Source organism: Leucoraja erinacea, chromosome 4, assembly GCF_028641065.1.
Source record: "Leucoraja erinacea ecotype New England chromosome 4, Leri_hhj_1, whole genome shotgun sequence".
NCBI classification, from domain to species: domain Eukaryota; kingdom Metazoa; phylum Chordata; class Chondrichthyes; order Rajiformes; family Rajidae; genus Leucoraja; species Leucoraja erinaceus.
The window spans coordinates 85,136,527-85,155,701 of record NC_073380.1 but is presented as its reverse complement, the minus strand read 5'-3'; the positions used below and the strand labels follow the sequence as shown (position 1 = coordinate 85,155,701).

The 19,175-nt window shown below is 45.0% G+C and overlaps 1 protein-coding gene across 1 annotated transcript in view; it reads left to right on the top strand.

The window, feature by feature from the left end:
- has2 (hyaluronan synthase 2) overlaps positions 1–18,383 on the top strand; it is a 38,373-nt gene extending 19,990 nt beyond the window's left edge. The window contains exons 3-4 of the mRNA XM_055634720.1: positions 12,583–12,684; positions 15,439–18,383. Of these exons, the coding sequence (XP_055490695.1) occupies positions 12,583–12,684; positions 15,439–16,368 (1,032 nt within the window). The 3' untranslated portion in view covers positions 16,369–18,383. The remainder of the gene's footprint in view (positions 1–12,582; positions 12,685–15,438) is intronic.
- The last annotated feature ends 792 nt before the right edge of the window (positions 18,384–19,175 follow it).

Below are 19,175 nucleotides of genomic sequence, written 5' to 3'. Positions count from 1 at the left end.
CAGATATAACACATCCACTGGTTCTCCCTTATCCACTCTACCAGTTACATCCTCGAAATATTCTATAAGATTCGTCAGACATGATTTACCTTTCATAAATCCATTCCGACTTTGTCCAATGATTTCACCACTTTCCAAATGTGCTGCTATCCCATCTTTAATAACTGACTCTAGCAGTTTCCCCACTACCGATGTTAGACTAACTGGTCTGTGATTCCCCGTTTTCTCTCTCCCTCGCTTTTTAAAAAGGGGGGTTATGTTTGCTACCCGCCAATCTTCAGGAACTACTTCAGAATCTAAAGAGTTTTGAAAGATTATTACTAATGCATCCACTATTTCTGGAGCTACTTCCTTAAGTACTCTGGGATGCAGCCTATCTGGCCCTGGGGATTTATCGGCCTTTAATCCATTCAATTTACCTAACACCACTTCCCGGCTAACCTGGATTTCACTCATTTCCTCCATCTCATTTGACCCCCGGTCCCCTGCTATTTCCAGTAGATTATATATGTCTTCCTAGTGAAGACAGAACCAAAGTAGTTATTCAATTGGTCTGCCATGTCCTTGTTCCCCATGATCAATTCACCTGTTTCTGACTGCAAGGGACCTACATTTGTTTTAACTAATCTTTTTCTCTTCACATATCTAAAAGCTTTTGCAGTCAGTTTTTAAGTTCCTTTCTTATGTTTTCTTTCATAATCTATTTTCCCTTTCCTAACTAAGCCCTCTGTCCTCCTCTGCTGGACTCTGAATTTCTCCCAGTCCTCTGGTAGGCTGCTTTTTCTGGCTAATTTATATGCTTCATCTTTTGTTTTGATACTATCCCTGATTTCCCTTGTTATCCACGGATGCACTACCTTCCCTGATTAATTATTTTGCCAAACTGGGATGAACATTTATTGTAGTTCATCCATGCAGTCTTTAAATGCCTTCCATTGCATATCCACCGTCAACCCTTTAAGAATCAATTTCCAGTCTATCTTGGCCAATTCACGTCATACCATCAAAGTTACCTTTCTTTAAGTTCAGAACCCTTGTTTCTGAATTAACTACGTCACTACGTCCATCCTATTGAAGAACTCAACCATATTATGGTCACTCTTGCCCAAGGGGCCACGCACAACAAGACTGCTAACTAACCCTTCCTCATTACTCAATATCCAGTCTAGAATAGCCTGCTCTCTTGTTGGTTCCTCTACATGTTGGTTTAGAAAACTATCCCGCATACATTCCAAGAAATCCTCTTCCTCAGCACCCCTGCCAATTTGATTCACCCAATCTATATGTAGATTGAAGTCACCCATTATAACTGTTTTACCTTTGTTGCATGCATTTCTAATTTCCTGTTTGATGCCATCCCCAACTCCACTACTACTGTTAGGTGGCCTGTACGCAACTCCCACTAGTGTTTTCTGCCCCTTAGTGTTTCGCAGCTCTACCCATATCGATTCCACATTCTCCAAGCTAATGTCCTTCCTTTCTATTGCGTTAATCTCCTCTCTAACCAGCAACGCTACCCCACCTCCTTTTCCTTTATGTCTATCCCTCCTAAATAGTGAATATCCCTGGATGTTCAGCTCCCAGCCTTGGTCACCCTGGAGCCATGTCTCCGTGATCCCAACTATATCATAGTCATTAGTAGCTATCTGCACATTCAACTCATCCACTTTATTACGAATGCTCCTTGCATTGAGACACAAAGCCTTCAGGCTTGTTTTTACAACAATCTTACCCCTTATACAATTATGTTGAAAAGTGGCCCTTTTAGATTTTTGCCCTGGTTTTGTCTGCCTGCCACTTTTACTTTTCATCTTGCTACCTATCGCTTCTACCCTCATTTTACACCCCTCTGTCTCTACGCTCACACATTTAAGAAACCCTTTCCCTTTAACTCCATCCTCGACTATTCCATTTGACACCCCACCCCCCTTATTCAGTTTAAAACCACCCGTGTAGCAGCGGCAAACCTGCCTGCCATAATGCTGGTCCCACACCTGTTAAGATGCAATCCGTCCCTTTTGTACAGTTCCCCTTACTCCAAAACAGATCCCAGTGATCTAAGAATCTAAATCCCTGCCCCGTGCACCAGTTCCTCAGCCACACATTCAGGTCCCGTATCTCCCTGTTCCTGCTCTCGCCAGCACGGGGAACTGGAAGCAAACCGGAGATAACAACCCTGGAGGTCCTGCTTTTCAACATTCATTGCGGCCTTCCAAGAGTGAATTAGAGAACTATACTGCGGAGAAAGATTTTCATGGTTACGGAAAAGGAGCAAGTAAATTGTGGTGGAAGAGAGCAAGCACAGACACGATAGACCGAATGGCCACATTCAGTGCCGTATATTGATTCTATTACCCCCACTCTATTATCACCAGTAAGTTGTCCAGGTACTTGGAGGTTAGCACATGAATGTGAAATGTGAACATAATAATGCCCCTGTCCCACTTAGGAAACCTGTACGGAAACCTCTGGAGACTTTGCGCCCCACCCAAGGTTTCCGTGCGGTTCCCGGAGGTTGCAGGTGGTTGCCGGTAGTGGAAGCAGGTAGGGAGACTGACAACAACCTCCGGGAACCGCACGGAAACCTTGGGTGGGGCGCAAAGTCTCCAGAGGTTTCCGTTCATGTTGCCTAAGTGGGACAGGGGCATTATTAGAACATAAGAGGTAGAAGCAGGTGTAGGCCATTCGGCCCATCACCATTCATTAAGAATATGGCTGACCCAACCTAACCCTCACCACTTTTCCTGCCTGCTGCCCATCAGCCTTAACTCTCTTATTGATCAGAAACCTGCCTTCAGCAATGACTAGGGGAGTAATCAAGTCAGTCTTAAGTGGACAATCCCTTGTCTGATATTACAATCCTCTGTCCCACTTCCCCACACTGGGGATAACATCTCTTCGGCCTCCACCCTTTCATTTTCCCCTAGAGTTTTTCATATTTAAATAAGATCACCCCCCATTATTTCCGGCCCACTAACGCACATTTAAAAAGTGTGCGGGCTAGATGTTCCCCCGCTGTACGAGATGTCTCTTTCTTTGCACTGTTATCAGTGAGATTTATCTAGTGTCCAGAGAGCTTCAGACTGAATGGAGGAGGCCAAATCCTTTATGAAACATGCCGATCCATAGCAAATAGATAGCAGGTTCTTCAAAGTGAACTATAAACCTTGCCCTGATATATAGGGTTGTCAAGGGCCCATTCCTCAGCTTAAGTCAAAGCACAGGCCGTCTGATTGTAAATAAACTGATACCAATCTAGTTCATCTACACAATGGAGACCAGCGCAGTAGACAGGACTTTTGATGTAGCAACAAGATTCTTCCTCAGTAAATGTGTTCCAGATTGATCCTGTCAGCAGCTAATGCGAGTGGGAAAATATATCTATCGGCAGTGAAGATGGGTTGTGGTAAATGGTTTTCAGATTATCATAAATCTGGAGAACTGTTTGCAGTCTGCAAAGGGAACAATAGAAAGCTTACATTTTAAACAGCCCTTCAATTCATTCATTCAACTTTATTCAGCAGCTCCCCCACCAAAGCCCAAGGAGAGTTCTTCCATTGATTCAGGAAATGATACAGAGCAGGAAGATTCCACTGTCTCCACCCTGAGCAGGAGGACTGATGGGACTCTTAACGTTCGTTAGTGAGACTTTTGACAAAATGTTACAAAATATGTGTATTTCACAACACCTGGCCTTGGGTGCAATGAATTAGTTTAGTTTATTGTCACGTGTACTGAGGTGCTGTGAAACACTTTTGTTGCGTGCTAACCAGTCAGTGGAAAGACTATATCCCTGAGTATAGAAGCTGGGATGTAATGTTAAAATTGTACAAGGCATTGGTGAGACCAAATCTGGAGTATGGTGTACAATTTTGGTTGCCCAATTATAGGAAGGATGTCAACAAAATAGAGAGAGTACAGAGGAGATTTACTAGAATGTTGCCTGGGTTTCAACAACTAAGTTACAGAGATAGGTTGAATAAGTTAGGTCTTTATTCTCTGGAGCGCAGAAGGTTAAGGGGGGACTTGATAGAGGTCTTTAAAATGATGAGAGGGATAGACAGAGTTGATGTGGACAAGCTTTTCCCTTTGAGAATAGGGAAGAGGACATGACTTCAGAATTAAGGGACAGAAGTTTAGGGATAATATGAGGGGGAACTTCTTTACTCAGAGAGTGGTAGCGGTGTGGAATGAGCTTCCAGTGGAAGTGGTGGAGGCAGGTTCATTGGTATCATTTAAAAATAAATTGGATAGGCATATGAATGAGAAGGGAATGGAGGATTATGGTATGAGTGCAGGCAGGTGGGACTAAGGGAAAAAAAGTTGTTCGGCACGGACTTGTAGGGCCGAGATGGCCTGTTTCCGTGCTGTAATTGTTATATGGTTATATGGTTATATATGATCACAATCGAGCCATCCACAGTGCACAGATACATGATAAAGGGAATGGTGTTCAGTGCAAGATAAAGTCCAGTAAAGTTCAATTAAAGGTAGTCCAAGGGTCTCCAGTGAGGTAGATAGTAGCTCAGGACCATTTTCTAGTTGTTGATAGGATGATTAAGTTGCCTGATAACAGCTTCGGAAGTTACCGTCCCTGAATTTGGGGTGTACGTTTTCACACTTCTGTACCCCTTGCCTGATGGGAGAGGGTAGAAGAGGGAATTACCGGGGTGAGTCTCATCGTAGATTATGCTGTTGGCCTTGCCATGGCAAAATGAAGTATAAATGGAGTCAATGGAAGGGAGGTTGGTTTGGGTGATAATCTTGGCTGCATGCACAATTCTCTGAAGTTTCTTACAATCTTGGATGGAGAATGGGTGGACTATCTGATGTGTCAAACCTTGGTTTCAGGATATCATAGAAACATAGAAAATAGATGCAGGAGTAGGCCATTCGGCCCTTCGAGCCTGCACCGCCATTCAATATGATCATGGCTGATCATCCAACTGAGTATCCTGTACCTGCCTTCTCTCCATACCCCCTGATCCCTTTAGCCACAAGGGCCACATCTAACTCCCTCTTAAATATAGCCAATGAACTGGCCTCAACTACCTTCTGTGGCAGAGAATTCCACAGATTCACCACTCTGTGTGAAAAATGTTTTTCTCATCTCGGTCCTAAATGATTTCCCCCTTCTCCTTAAACTGTGACCCCTTGTTCTGGACTTCCCTAACATCGGGAACAATCTTCCTGCATCTAGCCTGCCTAACCCCTTAAGAATTTTGTAAGTTTCTATAAGACCCCCCCTCAATTTTTTAAATTCTAGCGAGTACAAGCAGAGTCTATCCAGTCTTTCTTCATATGAAAGTCCTGACATCCCAGGAATCAGTCTGGTGAACCTTCTCAGTACTCCCTCTATGGCAAGAATGTCTTTCCTCAGATTAGGGGACCAAAACTGTACGCAATACTCCAGGTGTGGTCTCACCAAGACCCTGTACAACTGCAGTAGAACCTCCCTGCTCCTATACTCAAATCCTTTTGCTATGAATGCTAACATACCATTCGCTTTCTTCACTGCCTGCTGCACCTGCATGCCAACTTTCAATGAACGGTGTACCATGACACCCAGGTCTCGTTGCATCTCCCCGTTTCCTAATCGGCCACCATTCAGATAATTTCCTGACCTGAGGGTCTGTGGCCACCGTCTTGCTACCTCCTGAGCTAGCTGCCCTCCGTCTTATCCACACTCTGTCTCTTTCCCCACCCCAACCGCTTCCAAGGCTTGCCTCTTGCACTCCCATGCCCTCTCCCCTCAATCTCACTGACTCGTGGGCCATCTCCCCAGTCCCAAGCTTTCCACCCTCTCAGCCCTCAATTTTGGGCTCTTTCCACTCTTTCTCCCTCCTCCTCTTCCCACATTTTCCCATTCCCAATCTATCACTTCCTTCCTCTCCTCGGTACTGGAATGACCAGTCCCACCCCCTCCTTCCCAGTCCTGTTCCCTCCACTTCTCTCTCCGTACTTCTGAGCTCTATCCCCCCCGTCTCCCCAGACGTTTGGCATAACTGGAAGTATAAACATTGCTATTTTACATTTTGCTTCATCCTTAACTAGGCTGAAGCCTTTTGAAGTTGATCCCACAGTCTGGTACGGCAATAATTGACATCAGACTGTAGAACATTTGGCAGAGGAAATTGAAAATGGAGAACCAAGCACTTGAGCTGTTGAAAGATAAAATCCTTTTGAATCAGATCAGCTTCAATGACTGCAAAATAAAGTCATGAAGACATATGGCACGGATCAGGCCCTTCATCTCACTGAGTCCCCTCCAAAACAACACACTTCTTACCCAGGCCCATTTTATTCTCCCCACATGCCTCTCCCAGACCCTACCATCCACCTGCATGTAAGGTAGGGGCAGTTAATCTACTGACCTGCATGCTTTTGGGATGTGGGAGGAATCTGTAGCAGTAGAGTTACTGCCTTACAGCGCCAGAGGCCCGGGTTCGATACTGACTACGGGTGCTGTCTAAATGGAGTTTGTACATTCTCCCCGTGACCACGTGGGTTTACCCCGGGTCCTCTGGTTTCCTCCCACACTCCAAAGACTTACAGATTTATGGGTTAATTGGCTTTGGTAAACGTTGTAAATTGTCCCTGGTGTGTAGGATAGCGTTAGAAACATAGAAACATAGAAAATAGGTGCAGGAGTAGGCCATTCGGCCCTTCGAGCCTGCACCACCATTCAATACGATCATGGCTGATCGTCCAACTCAGTATCCCATCCTTGCCTTCTCTCCATACCCCCTGATCCCTTTAGCCACAAGGGCCACATCTAACTACCTCTTAAATATAGCCAATGAACTGGCCTCAACTACCTTGTGTGGCAGAGAATTCCAGAGATTCACCACTCTCTGTGTGAAAAATGTTTTTCTCATCTCGGTCCTAAAAGATTTTCCCCTAATCCTTAAACTGTGACCCCTTGTTCTGGACTTCCCCAACATCGGGAACAATCTTCCTGCATCTAGCCTGTCCAACCCCTTAAGAATTTTGTAGGTTTCTATAAGATCCCCCCTCAATCTTCTAAATTCTAGCGAGTACAAGCCTAGTCTATCCAGTCTTTCTTCATATGAAAGTCCTGCCATCCCAGGAATCAGTCTGGTGAACCTTCTCTGCACTCCCTCTATGGCAAGAATGTCTTTCCTCAGATTTGGAGACCAAAACTGGACGCAATACTCCAGGTGTGGTCTCACCAAGACCCTGTACAACTGCAGTAGAACCTCCCTGCTCCTATACTCAAGTTAGAGTAAGGGGATTGCTCGTCAGCGCGTACTCGGTGGGCTAAGGGGCCTGTTTCCACGTTGTATCTCTAAACTAAACTAAACTAAACAAAGCATCCAGGGGATTCCCACACGGTCACAGGGAAAATATAGAGGGAGTACAGTGAAGGTTCACCAGACTGATTCCTGGGATGTCAGAACTTTCATATGAAGAAAGACTGGATAGACTCGGTTTGTACTCGCTAGAATTGGCCTACTCATGCACCTATTTTCTATGTTTCTATGTTTCTAAAATGTACATACTCCACACCCGAAGTCGGAATGAAACTCTGGCCACTGGAGGTGCGTGCAGCAGCTCCACCCGCTGCACCTCCAAAGCCCCTCTCCCAGCCAACGAGGAAATTTCCGCGTAAAAGATTGTCAGCCAAGACCAAAACCAGAAAGACAGTGGCTGAAGGAATTCCCTCCCTTGTCAATATGAAGGAAAGATTTGGATCTAAATTCAAGGTTGTTCATGAAAATCTGTATCGAGCTAGTTACTGAATAATTGGTTCCATTTTTTGGGTATGTTATATAAAGTCACCCACAACTAGCTACATAACTATTAATGTGTGGGAAGGAACTGCAGGTGCTGGTTTACATCGAAGATAGACACAAAATGTTGGAGTAACTCAGCGGGTCAGGCAGCATTCCTGGAGGATAAAAAAATACGCAATGTTGCGGTCGAGACCCTTCTTCACACTGAGAGTCGGGGAAGAGGGAAACTAGAGGTATGAAATGGTACAGAACAGATCAGAGCCGGCACCGATGGACTATTAATTTTGCCCTTCATTTGTTCCATCCGGGAGGTTATGCCCTGTAACAGTTCTCACCTGAGTTACTGCTCATGGAGTAAGCCTGGAAACTGGCCATCAGTAATAAAGCAGACACTGCAGTTTAAACAGGCAGTCCTGATTGTGCCTCCACTGGTACTGGTGCAGTAATCCCGTTTTGAATACTGAAAGTAAGCATGCAGGTACAACAGGCAGTGAAGAAAGCGAATGGCATGTTGGCCTTCATAACAAGAGGAGTATAGGAGCAACGAGGTCCTTCTGCAGTTGTACAGGGCCCTAGTGAGACCACACCTGGAGTATTGTGTGCAGTTTTGGTCTCCAAATTTGAGGAAGGACAATCTTGCTATTGAGGGAGTGCAGCGTAGGTTCACAAGGTTAATTCTCGGGATGGCGGGAGTGTCATGTTGATTGAATGGAGTGGCTGGGCTTGTACACTCTGGAATTTAGAAGGATGAGAGGGAATCTTATTGAAACATTAATGGTGTGGACACAATAGAGGCAGGAAACATGTTCCCGATGTTGGGGGAGTCCAGAACCAGGGGCCACAGTTTAAGAATAAGGAGTAAGCCATTTCGAACGGAGTTGAGGAAATACTTTTTCACACAGAGAGTTGTGAGTCTGTGGAATTCTCTGCCTCAGAGGGTGGTGGAGGCAGGTTCTCTGGATGCTTTCAAGAGAGAGTTAGATACTCTTAAAGATAACGGAATCAAGGGATATGGGAGAAGGCAGGAACGGGGTACTGATTGTGGATGATCAGCCATGATCACATTGATAGGCGGTGCTGACTCGAAGGGCCGAATGGCCTACTCCTGCACCTATTGTCTATTGTTTAATATTATCTAATCCAGAGACCCCAGTTCACATCCATGGCAGGTGTGGAATTTAAATTCAGTTAGCAAAACAGAGAGAGTAGAACAATACAGCACAAGAACAGGCCTTTCGGCACACAATATCTCTGCCGAACATGATCCCAAACTAAACAAATCCCTTCTGCCTGCAAGTGGTCCATATGCTTCCATTTCCTGTATAACTGTATGCCCATCAAAAAGCCTCTTAAACACCACGATTGTCTCCGCAGGTAAATCAGAAGTTTTGGAACAATAACTAGTAATGGTAGCCATGACACCAACTAAAATATCGTGTAAACCTATCTGGCTCAGGAATGCCCTTCAGGGGAAGATGTCCGCCATCCTTGCCTGGCCTGGTCTATATGTGACTCCAGACACACGTCTTGTGGCAAACTCTATAATGGCCCCTGTTCTGTCCAGGTACATTACTCAGCTGCCACCACCTTCTCAAGGACAATTCACGATGGGCAAAAAATGTTACTTGCCAGCAACACCCAAAACCCCCAAAATTAAAAGATTTAAAAAAAAAGCATGCAGAATCTTCAAACAGGGATGAGGAGCAAGCATCCTGGTTGATATTTGCTCTCCTGTGATTTGTGGCAGTTATATTGAGAATCCATAATGGATTTAGCTTGGGATCATTTCATTCAGCGTTTTGTCGAGTGGGAAGTCAGGAGGAAGGCAAGTGGTCCACCAGCTGTTCAGACTGCCGACAAAATTCATATCAATGGATTGCAATATTGCGTGAGGTAGTCTAATGAGCCTGTCCCACTTAAGGAAACCTGAACGGAAACCTCTGGAGACTTTGCGCCCGGCCCAAGGTTTCCTTGCGGTTCCCAGAGGTTTTTGTCAGTCTCCCTACCTGCTTCCACTACCTGCAACCTCCTGCAACATAGAAACATAGAAACATAGAAATTAGGTGCAGGAGTAGGCCATTCGGCCCTTCGAGCCTGCACCGCCATTCAATATGATCATGGCTGATCATCCAACTCAGTATCCCGTACCTGCCTTCTCTCCAAACCCTCTGATCCCCTTAGCCACAAGGGCCACATCTAACTCTCTCTTAAATATAGCCAATGAACTGGCCTCGACTACCCTCTGCGGCAGAGTTCCAGAGATTCACCACTCTCTGTGTGAAAAAAGTTCTTCTCATCTCAGTTTTAAAGGATTTCCCCCTTATCCTTAAGCTGTGACCCCTTGTCCTGGACTTCCCCAACATCGGGAACAATCTTCCAGCATCTAGCCTGTCCAACCCCTTAAGAATTTTGTAAGTTTCTATAAGATCCCCTCTCAGTCTCCTAAATTCTAGAGAGTATAAACCAAGTCTATCCAGTCTTTCTTCATAAGACAGTCCTGACATCCCAGGAATCAGTCTGGTGAACCTTCTCTGCACTCCCTCTATGGCAAGAATGTCCTTCCTCAGATTTGGAGACCAAAACTGTACGCAATACTCCAGGTGTGGTCTCACCAAGACCCTGTACAACTGCAGTAGAACCTCCCTGCTCCTATACTCAAACCTCCGGAAACCGTACGGAAACCTTTGGTGAGGCGCAAAGTCTCCAGAGGTTTCCTAAGTGGGACAGGGGCATAAGTCTCCACAATACAGGGAAGATGAGGCCATCAATGTAAATGAGCAGAGCAAAGGCAGTGTACGAACCCCGAATTAGAAGCACACCGACAGAGACATAGAGTGATACAGGGTGGAAACAGGCCTTTTGGCCCAACTTGCCCCCACCGGCCAACATGTCCCAGCTACACTAGTCCCACCTGCCCACGTTTGGTCCATTTCCCTCCAAACCTGTCCTATCCATGTACCTGTCTGTTTCTTAAATGTTGACCAATGTTGGTTGAACAATGTCTTTGTTGCTTTTCTTCCTTTGATACTTTAGTTGACACAAGGAACTGCGGAAGGTACACAAAAATGCTGGAGAAACTCAGCGGGTGCAGCAGCATCCATGGAGCGAAGGAAATAGGCAACGTTTCGGGCCAAAACGTTGCCTATTTCCTTCGCTCCATAGATGCTGCTGCACCCGCTGAGTTTCTCCCGCATTTTAGTGTACCTTCGATTTTCCACAATCTGCAGTTCCTTCTTAAACACAAGGAACTGCTGGAATCTTGCATAGAACACAAAGTGCTGGAGTAACTCAGCGAGTCAGGGAGCATCCCTGCCATAGAGGGAGTGCAGAGAAGGTTCACCAGACTGATTCCTGGGATGTCAGGACTGTCTTATGAAGAAAGACTGGATAGACTTGGTTTATACTCTCTAGAATTTAGGAGATTGAGAGGGGATCTTATAGAAACTTACAACATTCTTAAGGGGTTGGACAGGCTAGATGCAGGAAGATTGTTCCCGATGTTGGGGAAGTCCAGGACAAGGGGTCACAGCTTAAGGATAAGGGGGAAATCCTTTAAAACCGAGATGAGGAGAACTTTTTTCACACAGAGAGTGGTGAATCTCTGGAACTCTCTGCCACAGAGGGTAGTTGAGGCCAGTTCATTGGCTATATTTAAGAGGGAGTTAGATGTGGCCCTTGTGGCCGGGGGGATCAGAGGGTATGGAGAGAAGGCAGGTACAGGATACTGAGTTGGATGATCAGCCATGATCATAATGAATGGCGGTGCAGGCTCGCAGGGCCGAATGGCCTACTCCTGCACCTAATTTCTATGTTTCTATCTGTGGAGGAGATGGATAAGGCAGTGCTTCTGAAGAAGGGTTATGACTCAAAATGTCGCATATCCATGTTCAATACCATATAACCATATAACCATATAACCATATAACAATTACAGCACGGAAACAGGCCATCTCGGCCCTTCAAGTCCGTGCCGAAAATTTTTTTTTCCCCTTAGTCCCACCTGCCTGCACTCATACCATAACCCTCCGCTCCCTTCTCATCCATATGCCTATCCAATTTATTTTTAAATGATACCAATGAACCTGCCTCCACCACTTCCACTGGAAGCTCATTCCACACCGCTACCACTCTCTGAGTAAAGAAGTTCCCCCTCATATTACCCCTAAACTTCTGTCCCTTAATTCTGAAGTCGTGTCCTCTTGTTTGAATCTTCCCTATTCTCAAAGGGAAAACCTTGTCCACATCAACTCTGTCTATCCCTCTCATCATTTTAAAGACCTCTATCAAGTCCCCCCTTAACCTTCTGCGTTCCAGAGAATAAAGACCTAAATGCAGAAGTTGTCTGACTCGTTGAGTTACTCCAACACTTTGTAGTGTGACTTTAGTATCGGCTGTTTGACCACATGCAAAGCAAGCATGAAACGTCACCATGTATTTCCAGCACTCATAACACTGGATGGGATTCTTATCCTCCATATCCCCCGAACCATTCCCATCTCCTTCCCAGCATGTTAACTGCAATCTAACTGTTGCCTCCAGGATCACTGTAGAAAGGTGAGAAGAGCCTGATGAGGCCGAATGGCCTGTTTCTGTGCTGTAAATCCAATTCTTAATCTTGGGTTAATATTGATCATGCTCTAGTGTTCATCATTTTTCATTATGATGCGAATCTTAGCTTTGTTGAAAAGGGTTCAGAATGGAAGCAAATAGTGTGCGTGTGGATTTGGCCAGTGGCCTGGAGCTGCCTTTAACGCACTGCTCTGGGGGATGTGCGCGGGCCTGAGAACAGTGCTGAAAGGCTTAACCGCTTCCCTTCTTTCCATAGGTGTGTGACTCGGATACAATGTTGGATCCTGCTGCAACGGTGGAGATGGTTAAGATCCTGGAGGAGGACCCAATGGTTGGTGGAGTTGGTGGTGATGTACAGGTAAGGCAGCAGTTGTGGCTACTTATGAAACCGCTTCACTGCAGACACTAACTAATGACAGAGAATGGGTGACTATGACTGGCCATTAGGAGGCAGGATGGAAGTCTTAGGAGAACAGAGCACCTCTGTTATAGGCCAAAGGGCACTGCATGTTTTTCACCATGGCTGCAACTTTCAATGTACTGCCCCTTGAAATGGTCTCAATGGAAGGGTGTCAGAGTTCTGTGGCTGCTCCATCACCAACCAGAGTTCCTTCTGGTCCCAATTTAATGAGCATACCCACAAAGTCAGATTCATACAGTGTGGAAACAGGCCCTTCGTCCCAACTTGCCCACGCCAACTAACTTACTCCATTTAAACTAGTCCCACCTGCCTGCATTTGGCCCACATCCTTCTAAACGTACCCTATCCATGTACCTGTTTAAATGTGTTTTAAACATTGTGATAGTATGTAACTAAACTACCTGCTCTGGCGCCTTATTCCATATACCTATCACCCCTCGTGTTGCTCTCAGATTCCTATTAAATCTTTCCCCTCTCACCTTTAACCTATGTCCCTGTTTTTTGTCTCTCCTACTTTAACCCTTCCTCTTCCACTCATGATCTTATGCACCCCAATAATATGTCTCATCTTCCTGCACTTTAAGGAATCAAGTCCTAGCCTGCTCAATCTCTCCCTATAGCTCAGGCCCTTGAGTCCTGGCAACTTCATCCTAAATCTTCTCTGCACCCTTTCCAGCTTAACAACATTTGGTGCTGAGGAGGGAGTTGTGGAAATCAGAAGTTAAGGCGATTTAGCTGATTAGAGCAGTGTTGGAATCTTGACCTAGGGATGGGTATGAAACTTCATTTGTTTAAACGAGTGACGGAGTGCCAGGACCAATGGGTGTTGGGGGCAACAACACGGGGCTTGGGGACACCCCTTCATTCCAGCCGCTGGAATCCAGCGGGCAGTGGGAGGTGTGGGATGAACTTTTTGCCGATAATGGCTATAAATAACCCCTTGACTCTCCCCTTCATTAATTGCTGCCAGCATCCGTTGACTGTGTGGGTCCAACCAGTTGTGGGCACCAGGTACCATTACGGATAGCAAGGCATGGCAGGGATACAAAGATTTACTGAAACACTGTGGGTGAGGCACTTCAAGTCACGTGGGAAAAAAAGCTGGGTGTGTTCTCCTCAGAACAAGCAGGCTGCCAACTCTCGCGCATTGAGTGTGAGACTCACGCATTTGACGAAATTCTCACGCTCTCACGCTGATGATAGTTCTGACGCTCAAATTTATATATTTATATATATATATATATAGATATATATTTTAAATTTGAGCGTCAGAACTATCATCAGCATGAGAATTTTGTCAAATGCATGAGTCTTACGCTCAATAAAGTCACACTCCTCCACACTCATCAATGAGAATAGTTTTCTGTCGGCAGGTTCCCCGTAAAGAGCGAGCAATCTGCTTAAGCCCATCGTACACTATTTAAAATGGCAATGCAGACAAAAATGCTGGAGAAACTCAGCGGGTGAGGCAGCATCTATGTCTGAGTTTGACCCTTCTTCAGACTCAAGCATTTCTCCAGCATTTTTGTCCACCGCTCTAATAGGTGCTGCCTCACCCGCATTCACATTCACGTGCAGATGGTGTGATAGGTGAGACACAGCGGTGGTCCCAGCACTGACCCCCTCCCCTCACACCTCCCGTCCTCACCTCCGGTCACATCAAGAGTGGAGAGTGTTAAATTGCCATGAGCATTAAGACCAGAACATTGAAATTCTTTCTTGTTGCAGCTTTAGCGGCTCATTAAATGAAACAACACAACAAATAAACAAACAATAAATAATCAGTTATTTCAGATAAACCAGACCATGATAAGCAAAAGTACATAGTACAACCGTAGCAGTACAAAGTCCATTGTAGTTCAATACTGAGATAGGGGTGTGTTCACAGTTTTGCAGGGTGTTTCAAGAACCTGATGGGTGATGGGAGGAAGCTGTTCATGAATGCAGGAAGTGATTGTTTTAGGCTCCTGCACCTTCTTCCCAACGGTAGTCGTGATATGAGAGCCACAGGGTTTTGCGGCTCGTGATAATATTAGCTGCCTTCTTGAGTTGAGAAAGAAAATATCGGTGGGATACAGGGAAAAGACAGAAGGCTTCAGAGGCCAGCAGTACATTCCTTCTTTGGATCCATAGATTTTAATGCCTAAAACCATGATGGGTTGATCTAGGGATATGGGGAGAAGGCAGGCACGGGTTATTGATTGGGGACCATCAGCCATCATCACAACGGGATACTGAGTTGGATGATCAGCCATGATCATTGAATGGCGGTGCAGGCTCAAAGGGCCGAATGGCCTACTCCTGCACCTATTTTCTATGTTTCTATGTTTCTAAAATAGTTTGGGAAATCCATTCAGGTACATAAGTTTAAGGTGAGAAGGGAAAGAGACAATAAGAACCCGAGAGGCACATTTTTCACACAAAATGTGGTGGGTGCATGGAACGGGCTGCCGGAGGAGGTGGTTGAGTTAGGGACAATCGCAACATTTAAGAAACATTTAGACGGGTACATGGATAGGACAGGTTTAGAGGGATTTGGGTCAAATCCAGGCAGGCAGGATTAGGGACATGTTAGTATGTTGGCCAGAAGGGCCTGCGTCCACAGGGTAAGACTCTGACTCTATGACTCAAAACCCTGGTGTTTTTTTATGTGCACTAACAATTGATTTTTTTTCTTTCACCAATTGCCAGATTCTCAACAAGTACGAGTCGTGGATTTCGTTCCTCAGCAGCGTCAGGTATTGGATGGCTTTCAACATTGAGCGAGCTTGCCAGTCGTACTTTGGGTGCGTGCAGTGCATCAGTGGGCCTCTGGGGATGTACAGGAACGACCTTCTGCACCAATTCATGGAGGACTGGTATAACCAGGAGTTCCTGGGCTCACAGTGCAGCTTTGGTGATGACCGGCATCTGACCAACCGGGTGCTCAGCCTGGGCTACGCCACAAAGTACACGGCGAGGTCAAAGTGCCTGACTGAGACCCCGACGCAGTACCTGAGGTGGCTGAACCAGCAGACACGTTGGAGCAAATCCTACTTCAGGGAGTGGCTGTACAATGCCCTGTGGTTTCACAAGCACCACCTGTGGATGACCTACGAAGCTGTGATCACCGGGTTCTTCCCCTTCTTCCTCATCGCCACCGTCATCCAGCTCTTCTACCGGGGAAGGATATGGAACATCCTCCTGTTCCTCCTCACCGTGCAGCTGGTGGGCCTCATCAAGTCGTCCTTCGCCAGCTGCCTCCGGGGAAACATCGTCATGGTCTTCATGTCCCTCTACTCCATGCTGTACATGTCCAGCCTGCTCCCCGCCAAGATGTTTGCCATCGCCACCATAAACAAGGCGGGCTGGGGCACGTCGGGAAGGAAGACCATCGTGGTGAACTTCATCGGGCTGATCCCGGTGTCGCTGTGGTTCAGCATCCTTCTGGGAGGGCTCATTTACACCATCTACAATGAGACGCAGGAACCCTTCTCGGAGTCCGAACAGACGGTTCTGATTATAGGGGCCATACTCTATGCCTGCTACTGGGTCATGCTCTTAACCCTGTACATTGTCCTAATCACCAAGTGCTGCCGGAGAAGGAAAGAGCAGAACTATGACATGGTTCTCGATGTATGATGTTGGCATCTTTACAATTGATTAGACAAGTGAAGGACTCCAGCATTTGGTGGCGTTAACAGGCAAATGCTCCCCCCCCCAGGATATGAATCGTTGCTGCTTCAACTTTACGAAATGCAATAGTGTTCATATGGCTCATGCCAAAGAAACGTAAAGGACGTGAGATCGACACACTAGCCACACTGGAGGGACTAATCTGTGTTGAACTATTACGACTTGTTCTGATGTCGCTGCACTTTGTTTCCCACATTGAACAAATTGCTTGATGCTTCAGAATACCTCACTGGTGGTACTTGTTGGTAATAAGGTGGAGTTTAATGTTTGTGGACACTTGAATCGATTCAATTCCTCACTCCCGCACACAACCTCAGCTAGCCCATAGTCATTCAAAGCCATACAGACTGAGAGAAGGTGAGCAAGTCCCGCCTTGCAACTATTGGCTTTCATACTCGTGGAAAGTGCCTCTTGCTTAATTTTTTGGCCGGTTGTAGGGTTCTTCTGTAAAGTTTACTTTTAATATTTGAAATTTCCAGACTGGCGGACGAAAGAGATTTGAAATCTGCATATCTTATTATTGTCTTTTTTGTTTTAATAATGAATCCAAAAATGTTTTAATTGCAAATGTTAAACTTTTGCTTGAATGACTTATGTGAATATCTGAACAAAAATGTGAAATGTTTGAGAATTTCTGAGGTGGCAGATAAAAATTTGAACAAATAGAAACGTCCACTCTCAGCATATGAAAGTCTAACTAGTCTCTAGTCAAACAGTAAAGTGGCTTGAACAACACATCTGTGCCCTGCATCAGTATGTTGTAGATGTTTTTATTATTATTTAGTCCATAAGCATAATTATTATACACTGGCTGCTCCATGGTGGTTCAATGGTGAAGCTCAAGTCTGTTTGGAGTCTAAATTTGGGATCCCAGGGTTGCCCAGATATTGTCCACTTGGCTACGGTGAGGAGTGCTCTACAGAACAACACCTTGCTCAGGAGTGAGTTGAAGAGAGGGGTAATAATGCCAAAAGCTATTTCTCCTGTGTGAAAGCTAACAAAATGCACAGTCCCATCCCTGCTGATGATAAGCAAAGATGCAAAGGTAAAAATCCTGTGGACCAAATCTAATCTCATTGACACAGTTTGAACCACCTTTATCCAAATCAAGGAATTATTGAGAAATGATTGCATACCACTATTAGAATAGAAGAATGCACCAGATACATTTAAGGTCACACGTGAGCCTATTCCTCGGTAAGTGCAAAGAATTGCACTGCAAAGAATTGGTCACTGAAAAGCTGATCTTTAACGAGTGAACGATAGCTTAGGACTCTTGTATGTGTTTTTGTTTCTTCCAGAGAAAGGCTTCTCTCGGTTTCTCCTACCTGTACCACCCATCCTCCGTGAGTACACATCCTCCACCGAGCATTTACCCATTTCACGAACGCGAATGCGAAATGCACGTGAGAACACATTCAAGGAACATTTATTTGTTGAAGGATGTAATTCTCATGTCTATGTCTGTCTTTGATTGATGGGAAGAAGGTGAAAATAGATTTTGATCATTTCTATTCAGTGTGAACACATTGTCAAGAGTGCGCAAGACTTTTGAGTGGGAGCTGGAACCGTACGTTTGTATCTGGGATTATGAGTATCTACAATGTGTTTGTTAAACATTGACATTTGTTTACATTTTCTTGTTAAAATTGACTTAATTTTCTGGTAATTATAAAACAAAAATGGTGATTTTCTTGATGTATTCAGCAGTACTGCAATTTTTTTTTTAAAGATCATTTTTGACATGTTATTGCAAATAATAACCAAAAATGTACATGTAAATCATTAAATCTCATAAATTTGCAAACATTTGACAAGTCTTTATGTAGTCTATATCATTCCCTGTAGAATGTTATCATAGCTCCCTATATTTATTTAAGTTGCCTACATATTCCAAAATGCAGATTGTATTAGATAAAGTTATGAGTCCTACATAAATAAATATTTTTGATAACACAGAACATTTGTTTATTCTTTATCCCATGAGCGATTAAAGAGGTTCTTTATCCCATGAGCGATTAACGAGGTAAGTGCTCCATCAGAGGCACTGAATATGTGCATCCTTGGAAGGTGGTCTGGATGAAGTAAGAACTGAATATGGGACCTTGGGAAAGTAATTTATATATATATACATGTGCAGACCCGTTGGGTCTGCTCCCCCAACGTACCCATTCCCTACCCGTAGCCCCCACGGGAGACGTGGTCCTCAAGCCGTTCCCGAACATAAGATTTCAGCACTCAGCAGTGCAGCTGTTTTTAAATGGCGTCTTTGAGGCGAGAGGTGGGCGCCAGCAGCCGTTATGGTCGCTGGCCAGCAGGAGGCGACAAAATGAGTGAGTGGGGGGGGGAGAAGGATTTTATTAAAAATGTGTACATAAACACGACAAAATTTAATCAGGAGTGGATACTTGGAATGAAAAGTGAAATCTCTACCAAAATGGAAAAAAATCTCGGCGTTTCTGTGTCTGGTGTTGGCGTAGCAATGAATCAAAGGCTGGCAGAAACACACACACAGTTTTTAATATAGATAGATATATATATATTTCACAAATATCAGATGCCCGAGGAACATAACTGATCATAGACCTCCACCCACAATAACACTACTATACGCTCTCTTCAATGAGTAAACCAATCCTGAACACAAATTACCAAATCGCTGTGGATCCCATGCGTCTTAATCTGGATCTGAAGTATAGAATGTGTCGGGAGAGTGGCTGCGATGCTCCCATGTACCTGAATACAGCTGCCTA